At 50.1% G+C, this 25,909-nt stretch overlaps 1 protein-coding gene across 1 annotated transcript in view; it reads right to left on the bottom strand.

Moving 5' to 3' along the window:
• Positions 1–25,909, bottom strand: part of LOC140403257 (mucolipin-1-like) — a 94,774-nt gene that overhangs the window by 46,483 nt on the left and 22,382 nt on the right. Inside the window, exons 2-6 of the mRNA XM_072491030.1 lie at positions 22,719–22,939; positions 12,107–12,274; positions 8,213–8,369; positions 4,706–4,787; positions 375–471 (exon numbers count right to left, since the gene is read on the bottom strand). Of these exons, the coding sequence (XP_072347131.1) occupies positions 375–471; positions 4,706–4,787; positions 8,213–8,369; positions 12,107–12,274; positions 22,719–22,939 (725 nt within the window). The remainder of the gene's footprint in view (positions 1–374; positions 472–4,705; positions 4,788–8,212; positions 8,370–12,106; positions 12,275–22,718; positions 22,940–25,909) is intronic.

The raw sequence follows: 25,909 nt of genomic DNA, 5'->3' as shown, positions 1-25,909 counted from the left end.
CATCCACACACAGAGAGGGGTCCCCAGGATTGTGACCCAGTGACAGTGAGGGAACGGTGATATAGTTTCCAGTCAAGGTGCTTGGAAGGGAACTTTCCGCTGATGGTGTTCCCATGCATCTGCTGCCCTTGCACTTCCAGGCGGTAGAGGTCTCGGGGGGTGGGGGGGGGGGGGGGGGGGGGGGCTATTTAAACTTTGCATAAGGTTTCCACTGCACTGCCAGTTCAAGATTAATCCCTTCATCGTTGCCCCGTCATGTGAGCGGCTGAGCCGACTCCTACACGAGTTTGCACGCAGGGGAGATTAACATCGGCTGATCCGCTGTGGGGAGAGGCAGAGGTCATTCACAAAACAAGGAGGAGGATTGCACTCACTAGGATCTGAAACGTGTAACAATCCGGGATTTCATGGTTGATGATTGTCTGGATGTTTATGGCCTTCAGTTTAAACATGATGGAGACATTTATAAGCCTGAGAACACAAAAGCAGAATGGGTTTTAGCAGGCTGGCTGCAAATGTCGGTTTTACCCTTCCCCACCTTCTGTCACGCAGTGACTAACCGAGAAAGGCCCAAGTTCCATCCATGGTCTGTGCTCATCTCCGACAGCGCAGGAGACGGCACTGACACACACACGCGCACACATACACAATTTCTATCAAAGTGTTAGCAAAGGCTCAATGGGCCGAACGGCCGCGGTGCTTTTCTAACTGCCACCATGCGAGCATTAAGGTGGCAGTGTCACAGCCTGTCACAAATAAAATGTGGCCATTAACTCCTCCCCCACGTCACTAGTATTTTCCCCCATCAAAAGCACCCATTCACACTGGGCTATGGTTCCGTGTGTGTTGGCCACACACACCCAGGCGGCTATACCCCTCACGAGTGAACCCAGACAAGCCGTTCAATTGTGAGGGGCATCAGTGCCCCATTAATCGGACAACCAGATGCAAGGAGCAGGTTTCAGGGCCAATGTAACCCCTTCTTTGCCCAGGAGTCCTGGGTTAATTTTAGCACCAGTGTCAATGCGGCCTCCTATCTGCTAGCTCAGCACAGACCAGGGGCTGAAACGGGAGCTTGCGCTCTAGTAGAATACTCATAATAAGCTTGTGTTATTTATTCAACGAGGCACTAGTGGGTTAGAAAAGAAACGGGGGGGGGGGGGGGGGGGGGGGGCGGTACGGTGGGTTAGCCCTGTCGCCTCACGGCGTCGAGGTCCCAGGTTCGGCCCTGGCTGTGGGTCACTGCCTGTGTGGAGTTTGCATATTCCCCCTGTGTTTCTGTGGCAAAGATGTTCAGGCTAGGTGGATTGGCCATGCTAAATTGCCCCTTAATTGGAAAAAATTGATTGGGTACTCTAAATTTTTAAAAAAAGAAAAGAAACAGGGAGGCCCAAGCTCAGACACATCACCATCCCCGGGCACCCATGACCAGATACTGCCTGCTTATTTAGCATGGTGTACAAATCCTGGCTCTCTCAGGAAAAGTACAATCATTAGCCATCTCCAATTGTTTTCAACTTGGGTCACGTGGTTGAATACACATGTGGACCCCCCACCCCAAGGTGAACTGCCCCGAGAAACTGGGACTAGCACGACATGGACCTCTGCTATCTCATTCCACTAAAAATCAACGGGAGCCATTCTCCCTTTGCTGAAGAACGAAACTCAGGAGCAATTGAGAGGGTGGGGGGGGGGGGAGATAAATAGCTGAAGTCATGTGACTAGGAGGGTTGAGACATTCAGAGTGTCACGTCAGGAGATTTTGCAATGTTCGCTCGGCCAGTCAGGAGTCAGACCTGCAAACTTTCCAGAACCTTCTTTCAGCATGCACTGGGTTCGTGTCCAGGTTCCCCGTGCATTCAGTTTCCTGTGGGGGGGTGGGGAGATGCTGTTTCACACTTACTGGCGTGTGCACTACACAAAAGAGGAGGGGCCACCTCTACAATACCGACGGCCCACAGAACAAGCCAAATGTGGCTATACGGCCCAACCAGCCATGTCCGCATTCACCCTGCAGTGAGCAGCCATGTCCGCATTCACCCTGCAGTGAGCAGCCATGTCCGCATTCACCCTGAAGTGAGCAGCCATGTCCGCATTCACCCTGCAGTGAGCAGCCATGTCCGCATTCACCCTGCAGTGAGCAGCCATGTCCGCATTCACCCTGCAGTGAGCAGACAGCCCTAATCATTTTTTTAAAATATATATTTTATTAAAGTTTTCAAACACAATTTTTTCCCTTACAAATCAAAGAAATAAAAATACAAGTAACATGATAACTGCAATATAACATTGTGTAACTAACATGGTAAACTAACCAAACAACACAAAGTAATACTCCCCCCCGCCCCCTCTCCCCCTCCAAAAACCCAAACAATTTACCCCCCCTCCCTCCCCTCCCCCTGGGTTGCTGCTGCTGGTCATCTATCTTCCCTCTAACGTTCCGCTAGGTAGTCGAGGAACGGCTGCCACCGCCTGGTGAACCCTTGAGCCGATCCTCTCAGTGCAAACTTAATCTGCTCCAGTTTTATGAACCCCGCCATATCGTTTATCCAGGCCTCCAGTCCGGGGGGTTTCGCTTCCTTCCACATGAGTAAAATCCTACGCCGGGCTACTAGGGACGCAAAGGCCACGACATCGGCCTCTTTCGCCTCCTGCACTCCCGGCTCATCCACAACTCCAAATAAAGCTAACCCCCAGCCTGGTTTGACCCGGACCTTCACCACCTTCGAGATCACTCCCGTCACTCCCCTCCAATACCCCCCCAGTGCCGGACACAACCAAAACATGTGTGGTTCGCCGGGCTTCCCCCGCACCTCCCACACTTGTCCTCCACTCCGAAGAACCTGCTCAACCTTGCTCCCGTTATGTGTGCTCTATGCAGCACCTTAAATTGGATCAGGCTAAGACTGGCACACGAGGAAGAGGAATTTACCCTGCTTACGGCATGAGGGTGTATCACCACAGGGCATCAGCCCACAAACCCTCCTCAATCTCCTCCCCGAGCTCTTCTTCCCATTTTCCCTTCAGTTCGCCCACCAACTCCTCCCCCTCTTCTCTCATCTCTCGGTATATCTCTGACACCTTGCCCTCCCCGACCCACACCCCCGAAAGCATTCTATCCTGGATCCCCTGTGTCGGGAGCAATGGAAATTCCCTCACCTGTTGTCTTGTGAACGCCCTCACCTGCATATACCTAAAGAAATTTCCCCGGGGCAGCTTATACTTTTCCTCAAGCGCTCCCAAGCTCGCAAACGTCCCGTCTATAAATAAATCTCCCACTCTCCTGATTCCTGCCCGGTGCCAGCTCTGGAATCCTCCATCCAGCCTCCCTGGGGCAAACCTATGGTTGTTCCTGATCGGGGACCACACCGAGGCTCCCAGCACACCCCTCTGTCGCCTCCATTGCCCCCAGATACTTAATGTTGCCGCCAGCACTGGGTTCGTGGTAAATTTTTTTGATGAGAGCGGTAGTGGCGCCGTCACCAGCGCTTTTAAACTCGTCCCTTTACAGGACTTCATCTCCAATCTTTTCCACGCCGCTCCCTCTCCCTCTATCATCCATTTACGAATCATCGCCACATTGGCGGCCCAGTAGTAGTCGCCCAAATTCGGCAACGCCAGTCCCCCTCTGTCTCTACTACGTTGTAGGAACCCCCTCCTTACCCTCGGGACCTTCCCTGCCCACACGAAGCTCGTGATACTCCTATTTTTTTAAAAAGGCCTTAGTGATCAGTATAGGGAGACATTGAAACACAAATAGGAACCTCGGGAGGACCATCATCTTAATCGCCTGCACTCTGCCCGCCAGTGACAGCGGCTGCATGTCCCACCTTTTGAAATCCTCTTCCATTTGTTCCACCAGTCGTGTCAGATTAAGTCTGTGTAAGGTTCCCCAGCTCCTGGCTATCTGAATCCCCAGGTATCGGAAGTTTCTTTCCACTCTCCTTAGCGGTAGGCCATCTATCCCTCTACTCTGGTCCCCAGGGTGTATCACAAAAAGCTCACTCTTTCCCATGTTAAGCCTATATCCCGAGAGACGGCCCTAATCATAATTACCCTCCACCTAATCCCCTTTATCCAATATTCTCTTAAACCCTGACACCATTTCTGCCTCAACAACTAACCTTGGAAGTGAATCCTCAGCTCTACAACTCATTGTGAAGAAATTTCTCCTGCCCCAGATCAAATATCTTTTGAGATCAAACTGGTGTAACATGGCTCCTCATCTGGGCCGCCCGTTTCCACCCTGACCCATCCTTTCCCCATTTGAAACCCTATTTCATCACGCCGTAATCTGGGCAGCACGGCAGCACAGTGGTTAGCACAGTTGCATGGGTTTCCTCCGGGTGCTCCGGTTTCCTCCCACAGTCCAAAGATGTGTAGGTTAGGTGGATTGGCCGTGATAAATTTCCTTTAGTGTCCCAGGGGGCATAGGGTTTCTGGGAAAGGGTGGCGGCGTGGGCCTAAGTAGGGTGCTCTTTCCAAGAGCCGATGCAGACTTGATGGGCCGAATGGCCCCCTTCTGCACTATGAAACGACGGAACCAGGCAGCCACACTGCAAATCTGTATTGCACTCTCCAAAACCTCAATATCCTTCTTGTAAGCACAGGGCTCAATGTAACACTCTAACTCAGGCTTAAGAGGCATTTCATATCCAGTCAAAACTGGGCTCAGCGCAATAATTTAAACCGAGGGTGACTTTACTTGTAGAATTTCAGTGTGATGTTCTGATACTTCAACGTCTCTCTGGGGTTGATGTGCGATGTGGGGCTCACATTCACACACTCTGGAAGAAAAGGAGCAGAGTTAGAATGTTAGAAATCCATTGCAGTCAAACGGCCAACTCTGGCCATCACACTTAACGGCATGTTAATTGTATTAAAGTTAAGGATGCATGGGTGAACAGCACTGATTAAGCACTTTGAGAGCAGGTTCTAATCATGAGTTTTCTTTGTCGACTTTGTTGTTTGTTAGTGTTAAGCGGTGGCTAGCTCATTTGTGATGCGGAGTGACGCCAACAGCCCGGGTTCAATTCCCGTACCAGCTGAGGTTATCCCGCCAGCTTAACCTCACCCCCTCTCCCCAGGTGTGGTGACCCTCAGGTTAAATCGCCACCAGTCAGCTCTCAAAGGGGGGGGGAGCAGCCTATGGGCATCTGGGAGTGTGGCAGCTAGTCAATTTGTTCATTTGTTTCTTGATTACTCAGGGGAGTAGAAACAGAACCCTGGCTGCCAACAGAATGGTCTGAAAATGCCCAATTGTGTCTGCTCTCCAGATTCAGGCCTGGCTAGTACTTGGGTGGGAGCCCACCTGGAAATACCAGACGCAGTAGTCTTTGAGGCCAGTAAACTCAAGTCGGCTAGAGGGCTGGTGCGTGGTTCAGTATATCTCCGACGGCGTGGGTTCAATTCCTGTTCCGGCTGAGACAGACTTGGAACCCTGCCTCTGTCTAATCGAGAGAGATACCAGCCATCCCCTCATGGACTATGGCTAATGACCTACCTAATAAGAGTGACCCCTGCTTCTTATCTCACTCGTGAAACAATGACCAGTCATCACAAATTGTTCACCGCGGGCAGCACGGTGGCGCAGTGGTTAGCACTGCTGCCTCACGGCGCCGAGGTCCCGGGTTCGATCCCGGCTCTGGGTCACTGTCCGTGTGGAGTTTGCACATTCTCCCAGTGTTTGCGTGGGTTTCGCCCCCACAACCCAAAGATGTGCAGGTTAGGTGAATTGGCCTCGCTAAATTGCCCCTTAATTGGAAAATCAATTGGGTACATGAAATTTATGGGGAAAAAACAAATTGTTCACTGACCTATATCTCAGCCTGAACTCTTTCACCAGAGTAGGAGAAAACTGGGGAAGTGTTAAATAGATATTTTAAAAATACAAAGAGACTTTACCCATTTAAAGGGGTAGATAACTTGGTCGCTTGCTTATTTGGTTTTTGGAGTACAGTGACTTCTGGGCCACTGGGCGGTGGTTGGGATAAAGGTAAACGTGCATACTGCTGCATACTGTGAACAAAGCAGCATTAAATGCAAAGACTGCGGTCTAGTTTCCTCCTGGCTTCACAACGAATTGCCGATCGTCCCAGTGGATCAACAACAGCTAAATCAAAATGCGCAGCTCCTTTCACACCACAATGTTTCAGGGCACAATGTTCGGGGCAGGCAATGCAGACCCCAAAACAGGTCAGCAGCTGAAACGAGAGGCTAGTGTCTTACGTACGATCCCTCAAATCAGAAGCTGAAGGATCCCACCCTAAGATGTGGAAGTTGTGGCTACATTGCAGCTGTACAACACTCTGGTGCGGCCGCATTTGGAGTATTGCGTGCAATTCTGGTCGCCGCATTATAGGAAGGATGTGGAAGCATTGGAAAGGGTGCAGAGGAGATTTACCAGAAGGTTGCCTGGTATGGAGGGAAGATCTTATGAGGAAAGGCTGAGGGACTTGAGGCTGTTTTCGTTAGAGAGAAGAAGGTTAAGAGGTGACTTAATTGAGGCATACAAGATGATCAGAGGATTGGATAGGGTGGACAGTGAGAGCCTTCTCCCGCGGATGGAAATGGCTGGCACGAGGGGACATAGCTTTAAATTGAGGGGAGATAGATATAGGACAGATGTCAGAGGTAGGTTCTTTACTCAGAGAGTAGTAAGGGCGTGGAATGCCCTGCCTGCAACAGTAGTGGACTCGCCAACACTAAGGGCATTCAAATAGTCATTGGATAGACATATGGACGATAAGGGAATAGTGGAGATGGGTTTCAGAGTGGTTTCCAGGTCAGCGCAACATCGAGGGCCGAAGGGCCTGTACTGCGCTGTAATGTTCTATGTTCTATTTCGATGATGGAAACCATCAAAAAAAAAGAATTTGGCTTTTTCCTGCCGGTGGATTCACAATGCGTTCCCCAGTCCGATTTCATATGTTCAATACCCGCGATTGGTCATGACATTTATTTTATCTATTTATTATTAATTTTATTAATATATTGTGTCCCCACCCCCCTAAACTACCCAACGCTAAACACCCAGCCCGAATCCACTTCCTCCTCATTATCTGCCCCCCACATCGCCTCAATTACTGACACACTGGGGTTGGGTACAATTTGCGACCACGGATTTTCTGGTGACATGACACTTACCCAAAATCCTGCAGCCCCTATCCCGACTTGCAGCAGCTTCTCCTCGTCGATCGCCTGTGCCGCCAACGCCTCTTTTTGCAAATTCTCTCCATGGCCAAGGCCCTCGGCTTCTCTGTGACCTCTTCCCAATGCCATAACCCTCCTGCATTCCTCCAGTCCTGGCCTGTCGCACATCCTGATGCTCACCAACCCCGGAGTTGGAGAATCGTGCCTTTGGCTGCCTGGTCTGGGCCTCCCCCTCCCCTCTCAACTCCCCCTCCCCTCTCAACTCCCCCTCCCCCCTCCCCCCCCCCCCCCCCAACCACCACCACCCCCCTCCCTCCCACCACCACCCCCACCCCCTCCCCTCTCAATCCTCCCAATTTACTCCCACCAGCAGTGTCCAAAACTGGGACCTCCGCCATCGAGGAGGACGCGAACAGCGACGTCATGGATGACCATCAGCTCCAAGTTCCCCAAGTCGCGCACCGTCTCGGCTGGGACATACAAACACCGTTCCTTCATCGTTGTTGGGTTAAATCCTGGAACTACCCAACAGCAGGTGGGAGTACCTTCACCAGAAGAGGAGACAAGACAACACTTGCTGGCAGCCTTATGGGGCGGCATGGTGGCACAGTGCCTCACAGCTCCAGGGACCCGGGTTCAATTCCGATCTCGGGTGACTGTCTCTGTAGAGTCTGCACGTTCTCCCCGCGTCTGCGAGGGTTTCCTCCGGGTGCTCCGGTTTCCTCCCACAGACCAAAGATGTGCAGGTTAGGGTGGGATTCGCCAAGCTAAATTGGCCCTAGGTGGGGCTACGAGAATAGGGTGGGAGATTGGGCCTAGGTAGGGTGCTGGTGCAGACTCGATAGGCCGAATGGCCTCCTTGCGCACTGTGGGGATTCTGTGAAGGGGGAGGGAAGAAGAGATGGATAACAATGGCTGGCCTTTCAAACATCTTCCACACCCCAAATTTTAAAAAGCGCGCTAGGCGTGGAAGAGACTGTCTCAGCAGAACGGCGAATGGGCCCGAAGCCGGGACATTTCATGTGTCGGTTCAGCGGGCCGCGGCTCTCTCATCTCTCACCTGTTACCACCTGTGGGTTGATGTTGAAGGTGTCATTTGCAGGGTTGATGCTCCCCTTCTTGTAAAAGCGCTGGCAGAGCTGAAGGGCAGTGCTATTCTCATCGCCGTCAGACACATAGGCGTACCGCCCCAGGGTCATATCCTGCAGAGCGAGGTACTGCAGGGAAAATAAAGCATCTCAAGTGAGTCGCACTGTGATTACTCGAGATCAACTAGAGTGAAGCACAGGGCCATGTTATTGTATTCTCAGGGCCAACAAGCAATGTGGTAAAAGGGGATGTAAAAGGGGTGGCGGAGTTGCGCTACTGGTTAGGGAGAATATCACAGCTGTACTGCGGGAGGACACCTCAGAGGGCAGCGAGGCTATACGGGTAGAGATCAGGAATAAGAAGGGTGCAGTCACAATGTTGGGGGTTTACTACAGGCCTCCCAACAGCCAGTGGGAGATAGAGGAGCAGATAGGTAGACAGATTTTGGAAAAGAGTAAAAACAACAGGGTTGTGGTGATGGGAGACTTCAACTTCCCCAATATTGACTGGGACTCACTTAGTGCCAGGGGCTTAGACGGGGCAGAGTTTGTAAGGAGCATCCAGGAGGGCTTCTTAAAACAATATGTAGACAGTCCAACTAGGGAAGGGGAATGAGCCCGGCCAGGTGGTAGAAGTTTCAGTAGGGGAGCATTTCAGGAACAGTGACCACAATTCAGTAAGTTTTAAAGTGTTGTTGGACAAGGATAAGAGTGGTCCTAGGGTGAATGTGCTAAATTGGGGGAAGGCTAATTATAACAATATTACGTGGGAACTGAAGAACCTAGATTGGGGGCGGATGTTTGAGGGTAAATCAACATCTGGCATGTGGGAAGCTTTCAAGTGTCAGTTGAAAGGAATTCTGGACCGGCATGTTCCTGTGAGGAAGAAGGATAAATACGGCAAATTTCGGGAACCTTGGATAACGAGAGATATTGTAGGCCTCGTCAAAAAGAAAAAGGAGGCATTTGTCAGGGCTAGAAGGCTGAGAACAGACAAAGCCTGTGTGGAATATAAGGAAAGTAGGAAGGAACTTAAGCAAGGAGTCAGGAGGGCTAGAAGGGGTCACGAAACGTCATTGGCAAATAGGATTAAGGAAAATCCAAAGGCTTTTTACACGTACATAAAAAGCAAGACGGTAGCCAGGGAAAGGGTTGGCCCACTGAAGGATAGGCAAGGGAATCTATCTGTGGAGCCAGAGGAAATGGGCAAGGTACTAAATGAATACTTTGCATCAGTATTCACCAAAGAGAAGGAATTGGTGGATGTCGAGTCTGGAGAAGGGTGTGTAGATAGCCTGGGTCACATTGAGATCCAAAAAGTCGAGGTGTTGGGCGTCTTGAAAAATATTAAGGTAGATAAGTCCCCAGGGCCTGATGGGATCTACCCCAGAATACTGAAGGAGGCTAGAGAGGAAATTGCTGAGGCCTTGACAGAAATCTTTGGATCCTCACTGTCTTTAGGTGATGTCCCGGAGGACTGGAGAACAGCCAATGTTGTTCCCTTGTTTAAGAAGGGTAGCAAGGATAATCCAGGGAACTACAGGCCGGTGGGCCTTACGTCAGCGGTAGGGAAATTACTGGAGAGAATTCTTCGAGACAGGATCTACTCCCATTTGGAAGCAAATGGACGTATTAGTGAGAGGCAGCATAGTTTTGTGAAGGGGAGGTCGTGTCTCACTAACTTGATAGAGTTTTTCGAAGAGGTCACAAAGATGATTGATGCAGGCAGGGCAGTGGATGTTGTCTATATGGACTTCAGTAAGGCCTTTGACAAGGTCCCTCATGACAGACTGGCACAAAAGGATAAGTCACACGGGATCAGGGGTGAGCTAGCAAGATGGATACAGAACTGGCTAGGTCATAGAAGGCAGAGAGTAGCAATGGAAGGGTGCTTTTCTAATTGGAGGGCTGTGACTAGTGGTGTGCCGCAGGGATCAGTGCTGGGACCTTTGCTGTTCGTAGTATATATAAATGATTTGGAGGAAAATGTAACTGGTCTGATTAGTAAGTTTGCAGACGACATAAAGGTTGGTGGAATTGCGGATAACGATGAGGACCGTCAGAGGATACAGCAGGATTTAGATCGTTTGGAGACTTGGGCGGAGAGATGGCAGATGGAGTTTAATCCGGACAAATGTGAGGTAATGCATTTTTGGAAGGTCTAATGCAGGTAGGGAATATACAGTGAATGGTAGAACCCTCAAGAGTGTTGAAAGTCAGAGAGATCTGGGTGTACAGGTCCACAGGTCACTGAAAGGGGCAACACAGGTGGAGAAGGTAGTCAAGAAGGCATACGGCATGCTTGCCTTCATTGGCCGGGGCATTGAGTATAAGAATTGGCAAGTCATGTTGCAGCTGTATAGAACCTTAGTTAGGCCACACTTGGAGTATAGTGTTCAATTCTGGTCACCACACTACCAGAACGATGTGGAGGCTTTAGAGAGGGTGCAGAAGAGATTTACCAGGATGTTGCATGGTATGGAGGGCATTAGCTATGAGGAGAGGTTGAATAAACTCGGTTTGTTCTCACTGGAACGACAGAGGTTGAGGGGTGACCTGATAGAGGTCTACAAAATTATGAGGGGCATAGACAGAGTGTATAGTCAGAGGCTTTTCCCCAGAGTAGAGGGGTCAATTACTAGGGGGCGTAGGTTTAAGGTGCAAGGGGCAAGGTTTAGAGTAGATGTACGAGGCAAGTTTTTTTTTTTACACAGAGGGTAGTGGGTGCCTGGAACTCGCTACCGGAGGAGGTGGTGGAACAGGGACGATAGTGGCAAATACATGAATAGGATGGGAATAGAGGGATACGGACCCAGGAAGTGTAGAAGATTGTAGTTTAGTCGGGCAGCATGGTCTGCACGGACTTGGAGGGCCGAAGGGCCTGTTCCTGTGCTGTACTTTTCTTTGTTCTTTGTTTGTTCTTTGTTAAAGGCAGTCAAATAACAGCGCACATCAAGTCATTAGTGAAGTAGGAAATACTCGAGGGTAAGAACTGCATAATGGTATCAGGGACGAGCACGATAAACAAAGTGGAAACGTGCATTCCCACCGCAATCTTCACAGTCCCTTTGCTCCAAACCCATTATGTCTCTGACCTTTCCCCCAGTTCTGATGAAAGGTCATTGATCAGGAGCATTAACTGGTGTTTCTCTCCCCACAGACAAATCATAGAATCCCTACAGTGCAGAAGGAGGCCATTCGGCCCATTGGGTTTGCACAGACCCTTGCTCCGATAGTGCACCCTACCTAGGCCCAATCCCCAATCCTAGCCCCGTAACCCCGCCAAACGTTTGGGCAATTTAGCATGGCCAATCCACCTAACCTGCACGTCTTTGGACTGTGGGAGGAAACCGGAGCACCCGGAGGAAACCCACACAGACATGGGGAGAACGTGCAGACTCCGCACAGACAGTGACCCAAGCGGGAATCGAACCTGGCACCCTGATGCCGTGATGCAAGTGTGCTAACCACTGTGCTAACGTGGTTGCTGCCAGCTGTGCTGACTAAAAACAATCGCAAAGAAATGTTGGAAACGATCACTGAAAAACAAATGATGTAGTCATTGCTATTGGTGGGAGCTTGGTGTGTGCAAATTGGCTGCGCTGTTCCCCACACTACAACACGGACAACACTTTAGAAAGCACTTCATTAAGGATGTTCGATGAGAAGCTCTATTAAAGCAAGCTCTTTGTTTCAGTATGTTGGATACCATCTATTTTCCCATAAAGTAGACGACATGCTAAATACCAAGTTGCCCCAATGAACACGGGCTGCCACCAGAAAGAGCAATTTGGCGTGTTAACAGAGAGAAAGCGGTGAAGTGCCCAAATGGTGAGCGAAAGCTAGTTCTAATGACAGCCACCAACCTGCTCAACTGTGTAGAAAATAGAATCATAGACATCCCTCTGTGTGTACACAGCATAGGAATTACCCGACCCATCCACATAATCCTTCAGGAAGAGGTGCTTAAAGGTCATTGTATTTTCCTCGGTAAAATCCACCACCATCTGGTTACTCAACCCAAACAGGATCAACTGTGGAAAAAAGGTATCAAAAGTCATCAGTTTCGAAACAGAAAGTGACTGACCCGAGAATAGGGCTCCGTCCGTAACTTGGGCGTCCCAAGCCGGCGTCTCAGTGGGTAGCACTCTCATCTCAAGCCAGAAAGTTATGGGTTCAAATCTCACTTCAGGACCTGAGCACAAAAATATAGCCTGCCGCTCACAATGCAGTGCGGAGAGAGTGCTGCGTTGTCAGGAGTGCTGTCTTACAGATGTGGCATTCAACCTGCTTGGTCCTGGGGCTAATAGCTATCACAACCAATGGTTTCAAAATAAATTTTACCTCACTGCGTACAGCAAGCTCCCACAGACAAATTAAATGCTACATTTCCTCCAATGCAACAGCCAATATTCCTCAACAGTGCATTATTGGTTGTAAAGCGATTTGGTATGCAAGGAGCTCTGGAAATCAAGCCTTTTCTTTCTGTATTCCTCAGGCATATTCAAACAGTACCAATATTGTTCAGCTGCAGTTGGTTACTATGGAGTGTCTGATGTTAATAGATCTCCATCAGAACTGGAGCACACCAGAATGACAGGGAGTGGGATAGCTTGACCTTGGTTTCGGACAATGCTCGGCACAACATCGAGGGCCGAGGGGCCTGTTCTGTGCTGTACTGTTCTATGTTCTATGTGCCTGCTCAGTTTCCCTGGTATTCCCAGTCCATCACCTCCCAACACAGGACGATCTCCCCCACGTTATGTACACAAGAAATAGGAGCCAGAGTAGACCATTCGGCCCATCGAGCCTGCTCCGCCATTCAATACGTTCATGGCTGATCATGGGCTTAAACTCCATTTTCCCGCCCACTCCCCATATCCCTTAATTCCCAGAGACCCCAAAAATCTGTTGATCCCAGACTAAAATATATTCAACGAGGGAGCATCCACAACCTTCTGGGGTGGAGAACTCCACAAAGATTTACAACCGTTTTAAATGAGGTAATGTGTCCCCAATCTCAGTCCAAAATGAGCATGTGCCACGTCATGTCTTAGTTGGGGGAATCTATCTCTCAGCACCCACTCTCTCAAATCCCTTCAGAATCTTGTCGGCTTCAAGGAGATCACGTCTCAATCTTCTAAACTCCAGAGAATAGAAGAATCCCCATTTACTCATCCCCTCACCCCCAGGGCCAACCCCCTCACCCCCCGGGGGAACAATCCCCTCACCCCCCCCCGGGGAACTAACTTAGTGAACCATCTTTGAGTGTGCCCCCTCCATTGTAAGTAGACCCGACCTACAGGATCCATTCCCGTCAAGGGTCACACACAAACTATTCACTGCTCCAAAGAAACTGATTATTTGGACCTTCTTTTACAAGTTAACTGTAATTATAGGGGTGGAAAGCCATTTACGTCATCAATAAGACTTGCAGTAGGGCAATAGGGTAGGCGGTGGGGTAGTGGTATTGTCACTGGACTAGTTAGCCAGAGACCCAGTGTAAAGCTCTGGAGACACGGGTTCAAATCCCACCAGCGCAGTTGGTGAAATTTGAATTCAATAAAAATCTGGAATTAAAAGGTCTAATGATGACCATTGTCGTAAAATCCCATCTGGGTCACTAATGTCCTTTAGGGAAGGAAATCTGCCGTCCTTGCCTGGTCTGGCCTACATGTGACTCCAGACCCACAGCAATGTGGTTGACGCTTACCTGCCCCCTCAAGGGCAATTAGGGATGGGAAATAAATGCTGGCAGAGCCTGTGACACCCACGTCCCATGAACAACTAAAAAAACGAAATAATACCAGGTTCCATTTCGCACACGGATCACTCTCTGGGTAAAGAACCTCCCGATATCGGACCTAAATTCACCATTTAGTAGGAGGAACCCGAGGCCCTCATTTTACTCCCACATTGTGAAGCAAACTAAAAATAGACTTGCCTGCCTGTGGCGGATTGAGGAACATGGGACATTGAGAACTTTGCAGATCACATAGTGCTTTTGAAATAGGGTCATGTGTCACAATGTAGGAAACGGAGCTTATAATGTGCACCGCAAACTCCCACACACAGCAATGGGATGAATGACGAGGCCTTGGAGTCTTTTACATGCAGCTGAGGGGGCAGACAGACCTCAGTCGAGAATCCAGCTCATCAGCACAAATTAGCTGCGAGCAATAGATTTTCCACTTGGAGCGGAAACAATTTCAGTCATTGCCAGAACTGGGAGTAATTTGTTTTTACGAACCATTCTTATAAAGCAGAGTTTTATGGCACTTTGCCAAACCACTTCTTTCAAGTTACTTCTGTTTTATTTTCAAAAATAAATTTCAAGTACCCAATTCATTCCCCCCCCCCCCAATAAGAGGGCAATTTAATGTGGTCAATCCACCTACCTTGTGCATCTTCGGGTTGTGGGATGAGAGCCAGGCGGACAAGGGGAGAATGTGCAAACTCCACTCTGAGGCCGGGATCGAACCCGGGTCCTTGGCGCCGTGAGACAGCAGTGCTAACTACTTCGCCACCCGCTCGAGTTACTTTTACATGCAGGGTCTGCTATGTCAGTACATTATAATACGGTTACCAACAGAGGCCTCCATGTTGCAGGGTCACTAATGTCCTTTAGGTGATTGGGAGGGGGGGAAAATTGACCATCCTTACCTGGTCTGGCCGACATGTGGCTACCCACAGCAATGTGGTTGACTCTTAAAGAGCTCTCAAGGTGAACCAGGGATGGATGGGCAAAGAATGTTGGGCTTGCCAGCGAACACCCACATCCCATGGATGGATAGAAGGAAAAGCTCACAAGTGTGCTGGCTCTCGCCAGGAAACACGTATAATAATCACCCTGGTGCAAAGGTAACCAAACCCCAAAAAGGACTCAGTCAGTTCGCTGGATACTGGTCTCAACCCATCCGCAGCCGTGTGGGACAATGGATGGCTCAGGGCAGTTTGGATTAGCGAATTAAAACATGAGTGTAACACACATCATTGTTGAGACCGAGATCCTAATACCCATTCTCATGCAGTAGGTATGTGAATTTTAACCTTTATGTGTGTTTCATGCAAGATGAAAAGCAGTGAATGTTTTGATTGTTCGCAGAATCCGTGCAGCTCAGGAGGCTGCCATTCAGCCCATCGATTCTGCACCGACCCTCCGAAAGAGCATCCTCCTCGGCTCACACCCCATGCACTAACCCCAGAACCCCACGCATTGATCGTGGCCAATGCTCCTAACCTGCACATTTTTGGACTGTGGGAGGAAACCGGAGCACCCAGAGGAAACCCACGCAGACACGGGGAGAACGTGCAGACTCCGCACAGTCACCCAACGCCGGAATCGAACCTGGGTCCCTGCCGCTATGAGGCAGCAGTGCTAACCACTGTGTCACTCATCATTGAGTACTTTACTTTGTCATGTGAGAGTACCTTTAAGACATGGATGTTTAAGCAATGTACCTTTAAGAAAACAGTGATCACTTCCGGTTGCGGCGATGCCCAGCTAAGCCGCACGTTTCGGCGGCTCCAGCTCAAACGGACCTTCAGGCTCTTTTAAGAGCCCCAACGGGGAATTTTTCAGGACGAAACCCGGTGTGGGGTGAGTTAACAGGGAGCCCCCCCCAACGCAAGAGAAAAATATCGGTGGCGGTGGTTACATCGCGAAGAATCCTCGAGGATAGGGACAGGAGGAAAAAAGCAGCAAGATGGCGGCGGAGAAAGCCCAGGCGACATGGGGGCCCGATCAAGACGAATTTTTAAGACGGTGTGTGGAGCTACTTAAGAAGGAGGTGCTGACCCCGATGCTACAGGCAATTGAGGGGCTTAAGGAGGCACAAAAGACCCAGGAGACGGAGCCCGCGTGGTGGAGCAGAAGGTGACGGATAATGAAGACGAGATCCTGGGCCTGGCGGTCAAAACGCAGACGCACGAGGCGCTCCACAAAAAGTGCATTGAAAGGATTGAGGCCCTAGAAAATAGAGCACGAAGGAAGAACCTTCGGATCCTGGGTCTCCCCGAGGGAGTGGAAGGAGCGGACTGCGGGGCTTACGTGAGCACAATGCTAAGCTCACTGATGGGAGCCGAGGCCCCTTCGGGCCCCTTGGAAGTGGAAGGGGGCGCATCGGATCCCTGCGAGGAGACCAAAGGCGGGAGAACCACCTAGGGCGACAATCGTGCGATTTCATCGCTTCAATGATAGAGAAGTGGTTCTGAGGTGGGCCAAAAAGGTACGGAGTAGTAGATGGCAGAATGCGGTGGTACGGGTGTACCAGGATTGGAGTGCGGACGTGGCGAGAAGGAGGGCGAGTTTTAACCGAGCCAAGGAGGTGCGACACAAGAAGAAAGTGAAGTTCGGGATGCTGCAGCCGGCGCGACTATGGGTCACGTACCAGGAGAGACATCACTACTTCGAAACGGCGGAAGAAGCATGGACCTTTATTAAAGACGAGAAACTGGATCGGAACTGAGGGACTGATCTTAGAGGGGAAATGACACTGTCGATGTATATAGGGATGTAAATTGGGAGGGGGGGGGCACTAAGAAATGTGGGCGCCGGTGGGGGGAAAGAAGAGACATAGGCGGGGGATGAGGAATGGGAGTGGGGCGGTAGAGGGAGCTGCGCCACAAGGGACGGGACAACTACAGAGAATATGGGGCCTACTGTCCTTGTTCCCGCGCCAGAAAGGTGATGGCGGGAAGATAGGCGCAAGGTAGATGGGAGTTCCCCACACGGGGAGGTCAAGGAGTGAGCGGGAGAAGCCGGGGTCAGTTGAAGTCAGCTGACTTTCGGAAGTAATATGGGGGGAGCAATCACGCTAGATGGGGATCTAGCGGGGGGGGGGGGGGGGGGGGGGGAATAACTGGGGTTGCTGCTGCAGAAGTCAAAGAGGAACTGGTTAAAGAAACAGGTGGTCGGGGCTGGAATGCGCCGCCTGGGGAACGGGTGGGAGCGCGGAATCGGGACGTGGGACTGGCCTAGAGAGGGTGATGGCTAGTCGACACGGGAAGGGGACAGGTAGCCCCCCAGTGCGACTGATCACGTGGAACGTGAGAGGCCTCAATGGACCGATTAAAAGGGCCCGAGTGTTCGCACACATGAAAGGACTGAGGGCAGACGTGGCTATGCTTCAGGAGACGCACCTGAAGGTGGCGGACCAAGTTAGGTTAAGGAAAGGATGGGTGGGACAGGTGTTCCATTCAGGGCTGGATGCAAAGAATAGAGGGGTGGCCATACTGGTGGGGAAACGGGTATCATTCGAAGCTAGGAGCATTGTAGCAGATAGCGGAGGCAGATATGTGATGGTGAGTGGCAGACTGGAGGGAACGGAGGTCGTGTTGGCTAACGTATATGCCCCGAATTGGGATGATGCGGGATTCATGAAGCGGATGCTGGGACGTATCCCGGACCTGGAGGTAGGAAACTTGATAATGGGGGGAGACTTCAACACCGTGCTGGACCCAGGGTTAGATAGATCTAGATCTAGGACCGGAAGAAGGCCGGCAGCGGCCAAGGTGCTTAAGGGGTTTATGGACCAAATGGGGGGAGTGGATCTATGGCGTTTTGTTAGACCGAAGGCCAGGGAGTTCTCCTTCTTCTCCCATGTTCACAAGGTGTACTCCCGGATAGATTTTTTTGTTTTGGGAAGGTCGTTGATCTCGAGGGTGGAAGAAACTGAGTATTCAGCCATAGCTGTCTCAGATCATGCCCCACATTGGGTGGACCTGGAACTAGGAGAGGAGAGGGAGCAGCGTGCACTCTGGCGATTAGATGTGGGATTGTTGGCGGATGAGGGAGTCTGTGGAAGGGTGCAGGGATGTATCGAGAGATACCTGGAGGCCAATGGCGACGGGGAGGTCCGAGTGGGAGGAGTATGGGAAGCACTAAAGGCGGTGGTCAGAGGAGAGCTGATCTCCATCAGGGCCCACAAAGGGAAAACAGAGGCCAAGGAAAGGGAAAGATTACTGGGGGAGATTTTAAGGGTGGATAAAGAATATGCGGAGGCCCCGGAGGAGGGACTATACATGGAAAGACGACGACTCCAGACGGAGTTCGACCTTCTGACCACTAGAAGGGCGGAGGTGCAGCGGAGGAAGGCACAGGGGATGAGATATGAATATGGGGAAAAGGCTAGTCGCCTGTTGGCCCATCAGCTGCGAAAGAGGACAGCGGCGAGGGAGATAGGGGGAATTAGAGATGAAAAGGGAGCTACGGTGCGGAGAGCAGGGAAGATAAACGAGGTGTTTAAGACCTTTTACGAAAGACTTTATAGGTCCCAACCCCCGGAGAGAAAAGAGGAGATGCGGCAGTTTTTGGACCAATTAAGGTTCCCGAGGGTGGAGGAGCAGGAGGTGGAAGGCCTGGGGGCACCAATTGGGGTGGACGAGGTTACCAAGGGGCTGGGGAACATGCAGGCAGGGAAGGCCCCGGGACCAGATGGGTTCCCGGTGGAATTTTATAGAAAATAGGTGGACTTGCTGGCCCCGCTGTTGGTGAGGACTTTTAACGAGGCCAGGGAAGGGGGGACTCTACCCCCGACAATGTCGGAGGCGACGATATCGCTAATTTTGAAGCGGGATAAAGATCCGCTGCAGTGCGGGTCCTATAGGCCTATTTCACTACTAAATGTTGACGCCAAATTGCTAGCAAAGGTGCTGGCAACGAGGATAGAGGACTGTGTCCCAGAGGTGGTGCACGAAGACCAGACAGGATTCGTAAAGGGGAGACAACTAAATGTCAATGTGCGATGGCTATTAGGGGTGATAATGATGCCCCCAGCAGAGGGGGAGGCAGAGATAGTGGCGGCAATGGATGCAGATAAGGCATTTGATAAGGTGGAGTGGGAGTATCTATGGGAGGTGCTGAGGAGGTTCGGGGACGGGTTTGTTAGCTGGGTCAAACTCCTCTATGGGGCCCCAACGGCAAGTGTGGTCACGGGTCGGCAAAGATCGGAGTATTTCCGACTATACAGGGGAAGAAGACAGGATGCCCGCTATCTCCATTACTGTTCGCGTTGGCAATTGAACCATTGGCCATGGCGCTGAGAGACTCCAGAAAATGGAGAGGGGTGATTAGAGGGGGAGAGGAACACCGAGTGTCACTCTACGCGGATGACCTACTGTTGTATGTGACGGACCCAGTGGGGGGGATGAAAGAGGTCATGCAGATATTGAGGGAGTGCGGAGATTTCTCGGGATACAGGCTTAACATGGGAAAGAGTGAACGTTTTGTGATACACCCTGGAGACCAGAGTAGAGGGATAGATGGCCTGCCTTTAAGGAGAGTGGAAAGAAACTTTCGATACCTGGGGATTCAGATAGCCAGGAGCTGGGGAACCTTGCACAGACTTAATCTGACACGACTGGTGGAACAAATGGAAGAGGACTTCAAGAGGAGGGACATGCAGCCACTGTCACTGGCGGGCAGAGTGCAGGCAATTAAGATGATGGTCCTCCCGAGGTTCCTATTTGTGTTCCAATGTCTCCCTCTCCTGATCACTAAGGCCTTCTTTAAAAAAATAGACAGGAGCATCACGAGCTTCGTGTGGGCAGGGAAAGTTCCGAGGGTAAGGAGGGGGTTCTTACAACGTAGTAGAGACAGAGGGGGACTGGCGCTGCCGAATTTGGGCGATTACTACTGGGCCGCCAATGTGGCGATGATCCGTAAATGGATGATAGAGGGAGAGGGAGCGGCGTGGAAAAGATTAGAGAGGAAGTCCTGTAAAGGGACGAGTCTAGAGGCGCTGGTGACGGCGCCACTACCGTTCTCACCAAAAAAATTTACCACGAACCCAGTGGTGGCAGCAACATTAAATATCTGGGGGCAATGGAGGCGACAGAGAGGTGTGCTGGGAGCCCTGGTGGGGTCCCCAATCAGGAACAACCATAGGTTTGCCCCAGGGAGGATGGATGGAGGATTCCAGAGCTGGCACCAGTTGGGAATTAGGAGGGTGGGAGATTTATTTATAGAAGGGACGTTTGCGAGCTTGGGAGCGCTGGAGGAAATGTATAAGTTGCCCCGGGGAAATTTCTTTAGGTATATGCAGGTGAAGGCGTTCACAAGACAACAGGTGAGGGAATTTCCATTGCTCCCGACACAGGGGATCCAGGATAGAATGCTTTCGGGGGTGTGGGTCGGGGAGGGCAAGGTGTCAGAGATATACCGAGAGATGAGAGAAGAGGGGGAGGAGCTGGTGGGCGAACTGAAAGGAAAATGGGAAGAAGAGCTCGGGGAGGAGATAGAGGAGGGTTTGTGGGCTGATGCCCTAAGCAGGGTAAATTCCTCTTCCTCGTGTGCCAGGCTTAGCCTGATTCAATTTAAGGTGCTGCATAGAGCACACATGACGGGAGCAAGGTTGAGCAGGTTCTTCGGAGTGGAGGACAAGTGTGGGAGGTGCGGCGGAAGCCCGGCAAACCACGCACATATGTTTTGGTTGTGCCCGGCACTGGAGGGGTATTGGAGGGGAGTGACGGGAGTGATCTCGAAGGTGGTGAAGGTCCGGGTAAAACCAGGCTGGGGGTTAGCTATATTTGGGGTAGCGGATGAGCCGGGAGTGCAGGAGGCGAAAGAGGCCGATGTCGTGTTATTTGGTTAGTTTACCATGTTAGTTAGTTACTCATTATTAGATGTAGTTCTCATGTTACTTGTACTGTTAACTTTTCTTTTTGTTTGATGTGTAAGGGGAAAAAATTGTGAATGAAAAACTTCAATAAAATATATTTTTTTAAAAAAGAAAACAGTGATGTCAGAGAGTGGGTGGAGCTGGGCTTTAGGTCAGCCATTTTGCAGTTTAGTTTGGCAGTTTGAAAAGAGCTTGGGAGTGTCTGTGTTTGCAACGAGCAGGATCTCTGCCATGAAAGACTATCTCTGGATCATTTGGGTGATTTAAACTCGTAATAGTAAAGCCTTTAACCTGATGTGATTTTGTTTAAAGGTGTTAAGTCTCTTGGAAGTTTGAAGGAACATTTTGAGGAATTATTTACTGTTGTAATATTTTCAGCGTTATCTTTGAAGTAAGGGGTGTTAAGAGATCCAATGTTTATTTAAGATGTTAAGTTGAGTTCATGGAATAAGCAGTGTTTTGTGTTTAAAAACCCACGTGTCCATAATTGTAATCCCACACCTAGGTAACAAGCCGTGTGCTAGGAAAAGCAACAAATCCATTAAAGGGAGAGGTTGGTTGAACTCCATGATACATTTTGGGGTTCTGAAAACGCCTCGCCCATAACAACTTATTTAGTCACTGAATAGCGGTAGACGTTTGTTCATTAAATACATCTGTAACATATATTTTCCTATTCTGCTTGAGAACGTGTGTGTCGAATAAACAATTTCTCCTGGAGAACCAGTGTTCAGTTTGCCCTCCTAACCTCTTACACAACCTGCAAGTCCCTTTGCTCAGGTGGTCAGGGATGGAGCTTGAAGCAACTTGACAAAGCTCCTTTGACAGCACCTTCCAAACCGAAGGGGCGGCATGATGGCGGTGATTAGCACTGCTGCCTCACAGCGCAGAGGACCCGGGTTCGATCCCGGCTCTGGGCCACTGTCCGTGTGGAGTTTGCACATTCTCCCCGTGTCCGCGTGGGTTTCTCCCTCACAACCTAAAAGATGTGCAGGGTAGGTGGATTGGCCGCGCTAAATTGCCCCTTAATTGAAAAAAAAAAAATAGGGTACTCTAAATTTATATATTTTTAAAATTCTCCTCTGAACCATGCACCACCCTGACGTGGAACTACTTTACCGTTCCGTCACTGTCGCTGGGTTGGAGTCCTTGAAACCCTCCACGCCTCGTTCCTAACAGCACTGTGGGTGTACCTGCACCACGTGGACTGCAACAGTTCCAAGATGGCAGCCTATCACCACCTTCTCGAAAGCAGTTTGGAATGGGAAATGAATGCTGGCCTTGCTAGTGACACTCACTCCAGGAACAACTCAAATGAAAGCACCCAGCCTCATCCCGCCCTATCCCCTTTACTCTACCTAACCTTTGGACGCCAAGGGGCAATTTAGTGTGGCCAATCCCCCTAACCCGCACATCTTTGGGACAATACAATGTTGCCATTTAAATTTCCGGCGATGACGGTGGTTTCAGTGACCCAGTCTGTAAGTTCATGAGCTAAACTCACTTCCATGACCCCTATAATCAAACACTTTCAAACCACAATGTGGAAGAAACAGCCAGGACTTCCAGAACTGCTCTCCTAAAGACTGGGGGAAATAACATTTCCAAAGCTGCTCGTGTCAAATGAACAATGATTTCAGCTGGCTTAGCGGCTACCCCAAATCCCCTTTCAGGGGGAATGTGTCAGCATTTGGTGCCTGTCCCTAATTGCCCTCCTCTGGATTACCAGTCCAGTCACATCAACACCGTCTCCCCTTCAACATCTTTTTGAGGACCAGAGTCCTCGACCGTCCATTCAGCTTCCGTCCCGACCCGTGTCAATCTTACACAGCAGGTTGCTCCAGATGCCGTGCCTTACCTGTGCCGTGACTGCCATGAGCTTGAATATTTGCACCAAAAGTTTGTAGGGCTTCCGGCCTTTCGCTCGGTATTTATCGCAGGGGCTCATGAAGAAATATTTCAGCTTCCTCCTCAGTTCCTCCTCCTGCTCCTGGGAGGAGAGGCAGGGCCGAGAAGGCACCGTGTGGACACCATCCTGGGAGCCATAGCTGTTCACCGCAGTTAGCAGCTTTTCCCTTTCTAAATGGGCAGAGGGGGAAGACCCAACAATCAAAGTGTGAAGTTACACATTCAGTAAAGAAGCAAACCTCGGATTTGGGAGCGGAGCCAGACTCCCGGCCCACACAAACCCCCCCCACCCCCGCCACGCGGAGCTCCAGACATTGACGGCATTGTTTCTCTTCAATCTTCAAGCAAACCCTTCCCAGATACCTCCACCTTCCATGCGCTGTAAGCCATGTCACACCAGTCCAAACTGAATGGCTTTCATGTCACTTACTGCACCTCACATAGCACATGAAAACCGAGGCACCGTCTTCATATGAAGAAATGAAATGAAATGAAAATCGCTTATTGTCACACGAGCAGGCTTCAAATGAAATTACTGTGAAAAGCCCCTAGTCACCACATTCCGGCGCCTGTTCGGGGAGGCTGGTACGGGAATTGAACCGTGCTGCTGGCCTGCCTTGGTCTGCTTTCAAAGCCAGCGATTTGGCCTTGTGCTAAACAGCCCCTGTTTAGGTAAGAAGGGGTAAAGTTGGGAGTATTTCCACTGGACAGGGTTGGGGGGGGGGGGAACCTTTCCTGGCTCCTTATTCAACACTCCCTCCTCGACAACCAGCAACAAAAGGATTAAGTGGTCACTTCACTGTTGTTTTGACAACCATTACTGGCACAAAATGACTAATCCGTAAATATAGACACAGGCTTCCAACAGGCCCATCATACAGACTTCAGGATAAGGAGCTGTAAAAGGTTGTGGAGCTGACTGCAATGCACACACTATTTCAGCTCACTGGCCTTCCCAGATATCCCATTCCCCACAGAAACTCTGTTTTTTGTAAGAACCAGGCCCTCGTGCCTGCCCCACTATTTGTTAAGATTATGGATGACCTTCCCTCACTTTCCCAGATTCCTTTAATATCCAAATGCTTGCCCATCTCAGTTTGATGGAGCAGATTATAACTCTCCAGTGCAGTCTCCAAATTCATAGTGCTCAAAGTGAAGACATTTGCCCTCATCTCAGTCCTAAACAGCCGCTCAGTCTTCAGAGGCTGCGACTCCTCAAGCAACATTCACTGCAAACAATTGGGCTACCAGCATTGAGCACCGAAAAGGCCATTCGGCCCATCACGTCTGCACAAGTCAAAAAACAACCACCTAATTATTCTAATCCCATCTTCCCGCACTTAGCCCGTAACCTTGTCTGCCTTGGCATCACGAGTGCACATTAAACACTTAAATGTTCTGAGGGTCTCTGCCTCCACCCCCCTTTCAGGCAGCGAGTTCCAAACTCGCATCACCCTCTGGGTGAAAACGTTTTTCCTCACATCCCCTCTAAATCTCCTGCCCCCTTATCTTAAATCATGGGCCCCTGGACATTAAACACTCCACCAAGAGGAAACGTTTCTTCCTGTCCACTCGTTATGTTTAGAGACACCAAACATCTCAGCCTTGGATTGGATTGGTTTATTGTCACGTGTACCGAGGTACAGTGAAAAGTATTTTTCTGCGAGCAGCTCAACAGATCATTTAGTACATGGAAAGAAAATACGTAATAGGGCAACACAAGGTACACAATGTAACTACATAACACCGGCATCGGATGAAGCATACAGGGTGTAGTGTTAATGAGGTCAGTCCAGAAGAGGGTCGTTTAAGAGTCTGGTAACAGTGGGGAAGAAGCTGTTTTTGAGTCTGTTCGTGCGTGTTCTCAGACTTTTGTCTCCGGCCCGATGGAAGAAGTTGGAAGAGTGAGTAAGCCGGGTGGGAGGGGTCTTTTGATTATGCTGCCCGCTTTCCCCAGGCAGCGGGAGGTGTAGACAGGGTCAATGGATGGGAGGCGGGTTTGTGTGATGGACTGGGCGGTGTTCACGACTCTCTGAAGTTTCTTGCGGTCCTGGGCCGAGCAGTTGCCATACCAGACTGTGATGCAGCCCGATAGGATGCTTTCTATGGTGCATCTGTAAAAGTTGGTAAGGGTCAATGTGGACATGCCATTGGGCTACAGTATGTTTAAAGGTTCCCTCCGCAATTCAGGATCAAACCCACACAAAACACAAACTGCCCCATGCTACGAGGACAGTACGCTGAAACCCAACCCACACCTGGGCACGGCACAAATACAGGGTTAAAATACAGAACTCTCGACCTGACGCTATGATCTATTGGCTATTGTGGCCATTGCAACATCTATTACGCAGCTGGCAATGAGGAACCTGTGATAGTCAATTCTAGGTCATAAGAAAAACAATTAGCATAATTAGATTCACTCCAGATTTGCAGGCGCTTTATAACCATTTCCGGTCCTTGAGCACAGATTGAACAACCTACATTCATACGTGTATCACATGCACTCAATTATAATAATAATAAGCGGTTATTGTCACAAGTAGGCTTCAATGAAGTTACTCCAGAGTCAAATGTATGATATATTTTGCGCAGTGAGGTGGCGGGATCGCTGTCCACTGACTGCAGCAAACGTGAGGGGCACACAAAGAGGGAGACAAGAATCAGAGCTCATTTGTGAATCCCACCTGACATTATCTAGACTGGTACACGAAGAGCAGGCACATTGGCACAGAACTGTGCCCAGAGTCTCGAGAGGCAGCTGGCAAGAACACGGGGGCAGGACCAAACATAAAAAGAGTAATAATCCAGAATTTGCACCAGCCGGTGAATAAGGAGTAGTGTTAAAGCAGCTCCATCCATTATACCCAACAACAACAGCGAGCGATAACCAATCCCCACTCTCGCCTCAGTCAGGAAGTGTTGTGTTCTAGTCCTGCTCCAGAGACTCGAGCAGACAGTCGAAGGAGATACATCAACCGCAACATCAGAGGGATAGCACTAAGGAGGACGCACACACTCAGACTGTTACATGACCTGTTTATGTGGTGTAAGGAACTTGTTAAATGCGTGTCTATTCAGTGTTTCTTTTTTTTTTAAATTCCTGTCCTGCAACATTACAGACTTTTGGTTTTGAGATGA

The sequence above is a fragment of the Scyliorhinus torazame genome, chromosome 27, assembly GCF_047496885.1.
Source record: "Scyliorhinus torazame isolate Kashiwa2021f chromosome 27, sScyTor2.1, whole genome shotgun sequence".
NCBI classification, from domain to species: domain Eukaryota; kingdom Metazoa; phylum Chordata; class Chondrichthyes; order Carcharhiniformes; family Scyliorhinidae; genus Scyliorhinus; species Scyliorhinus torazame.
The sequence above is the reverse complement of the archived record's forward strand: the minus strand, read 5'-3'. Positions and strand labels throughout refer to the sequence as shown.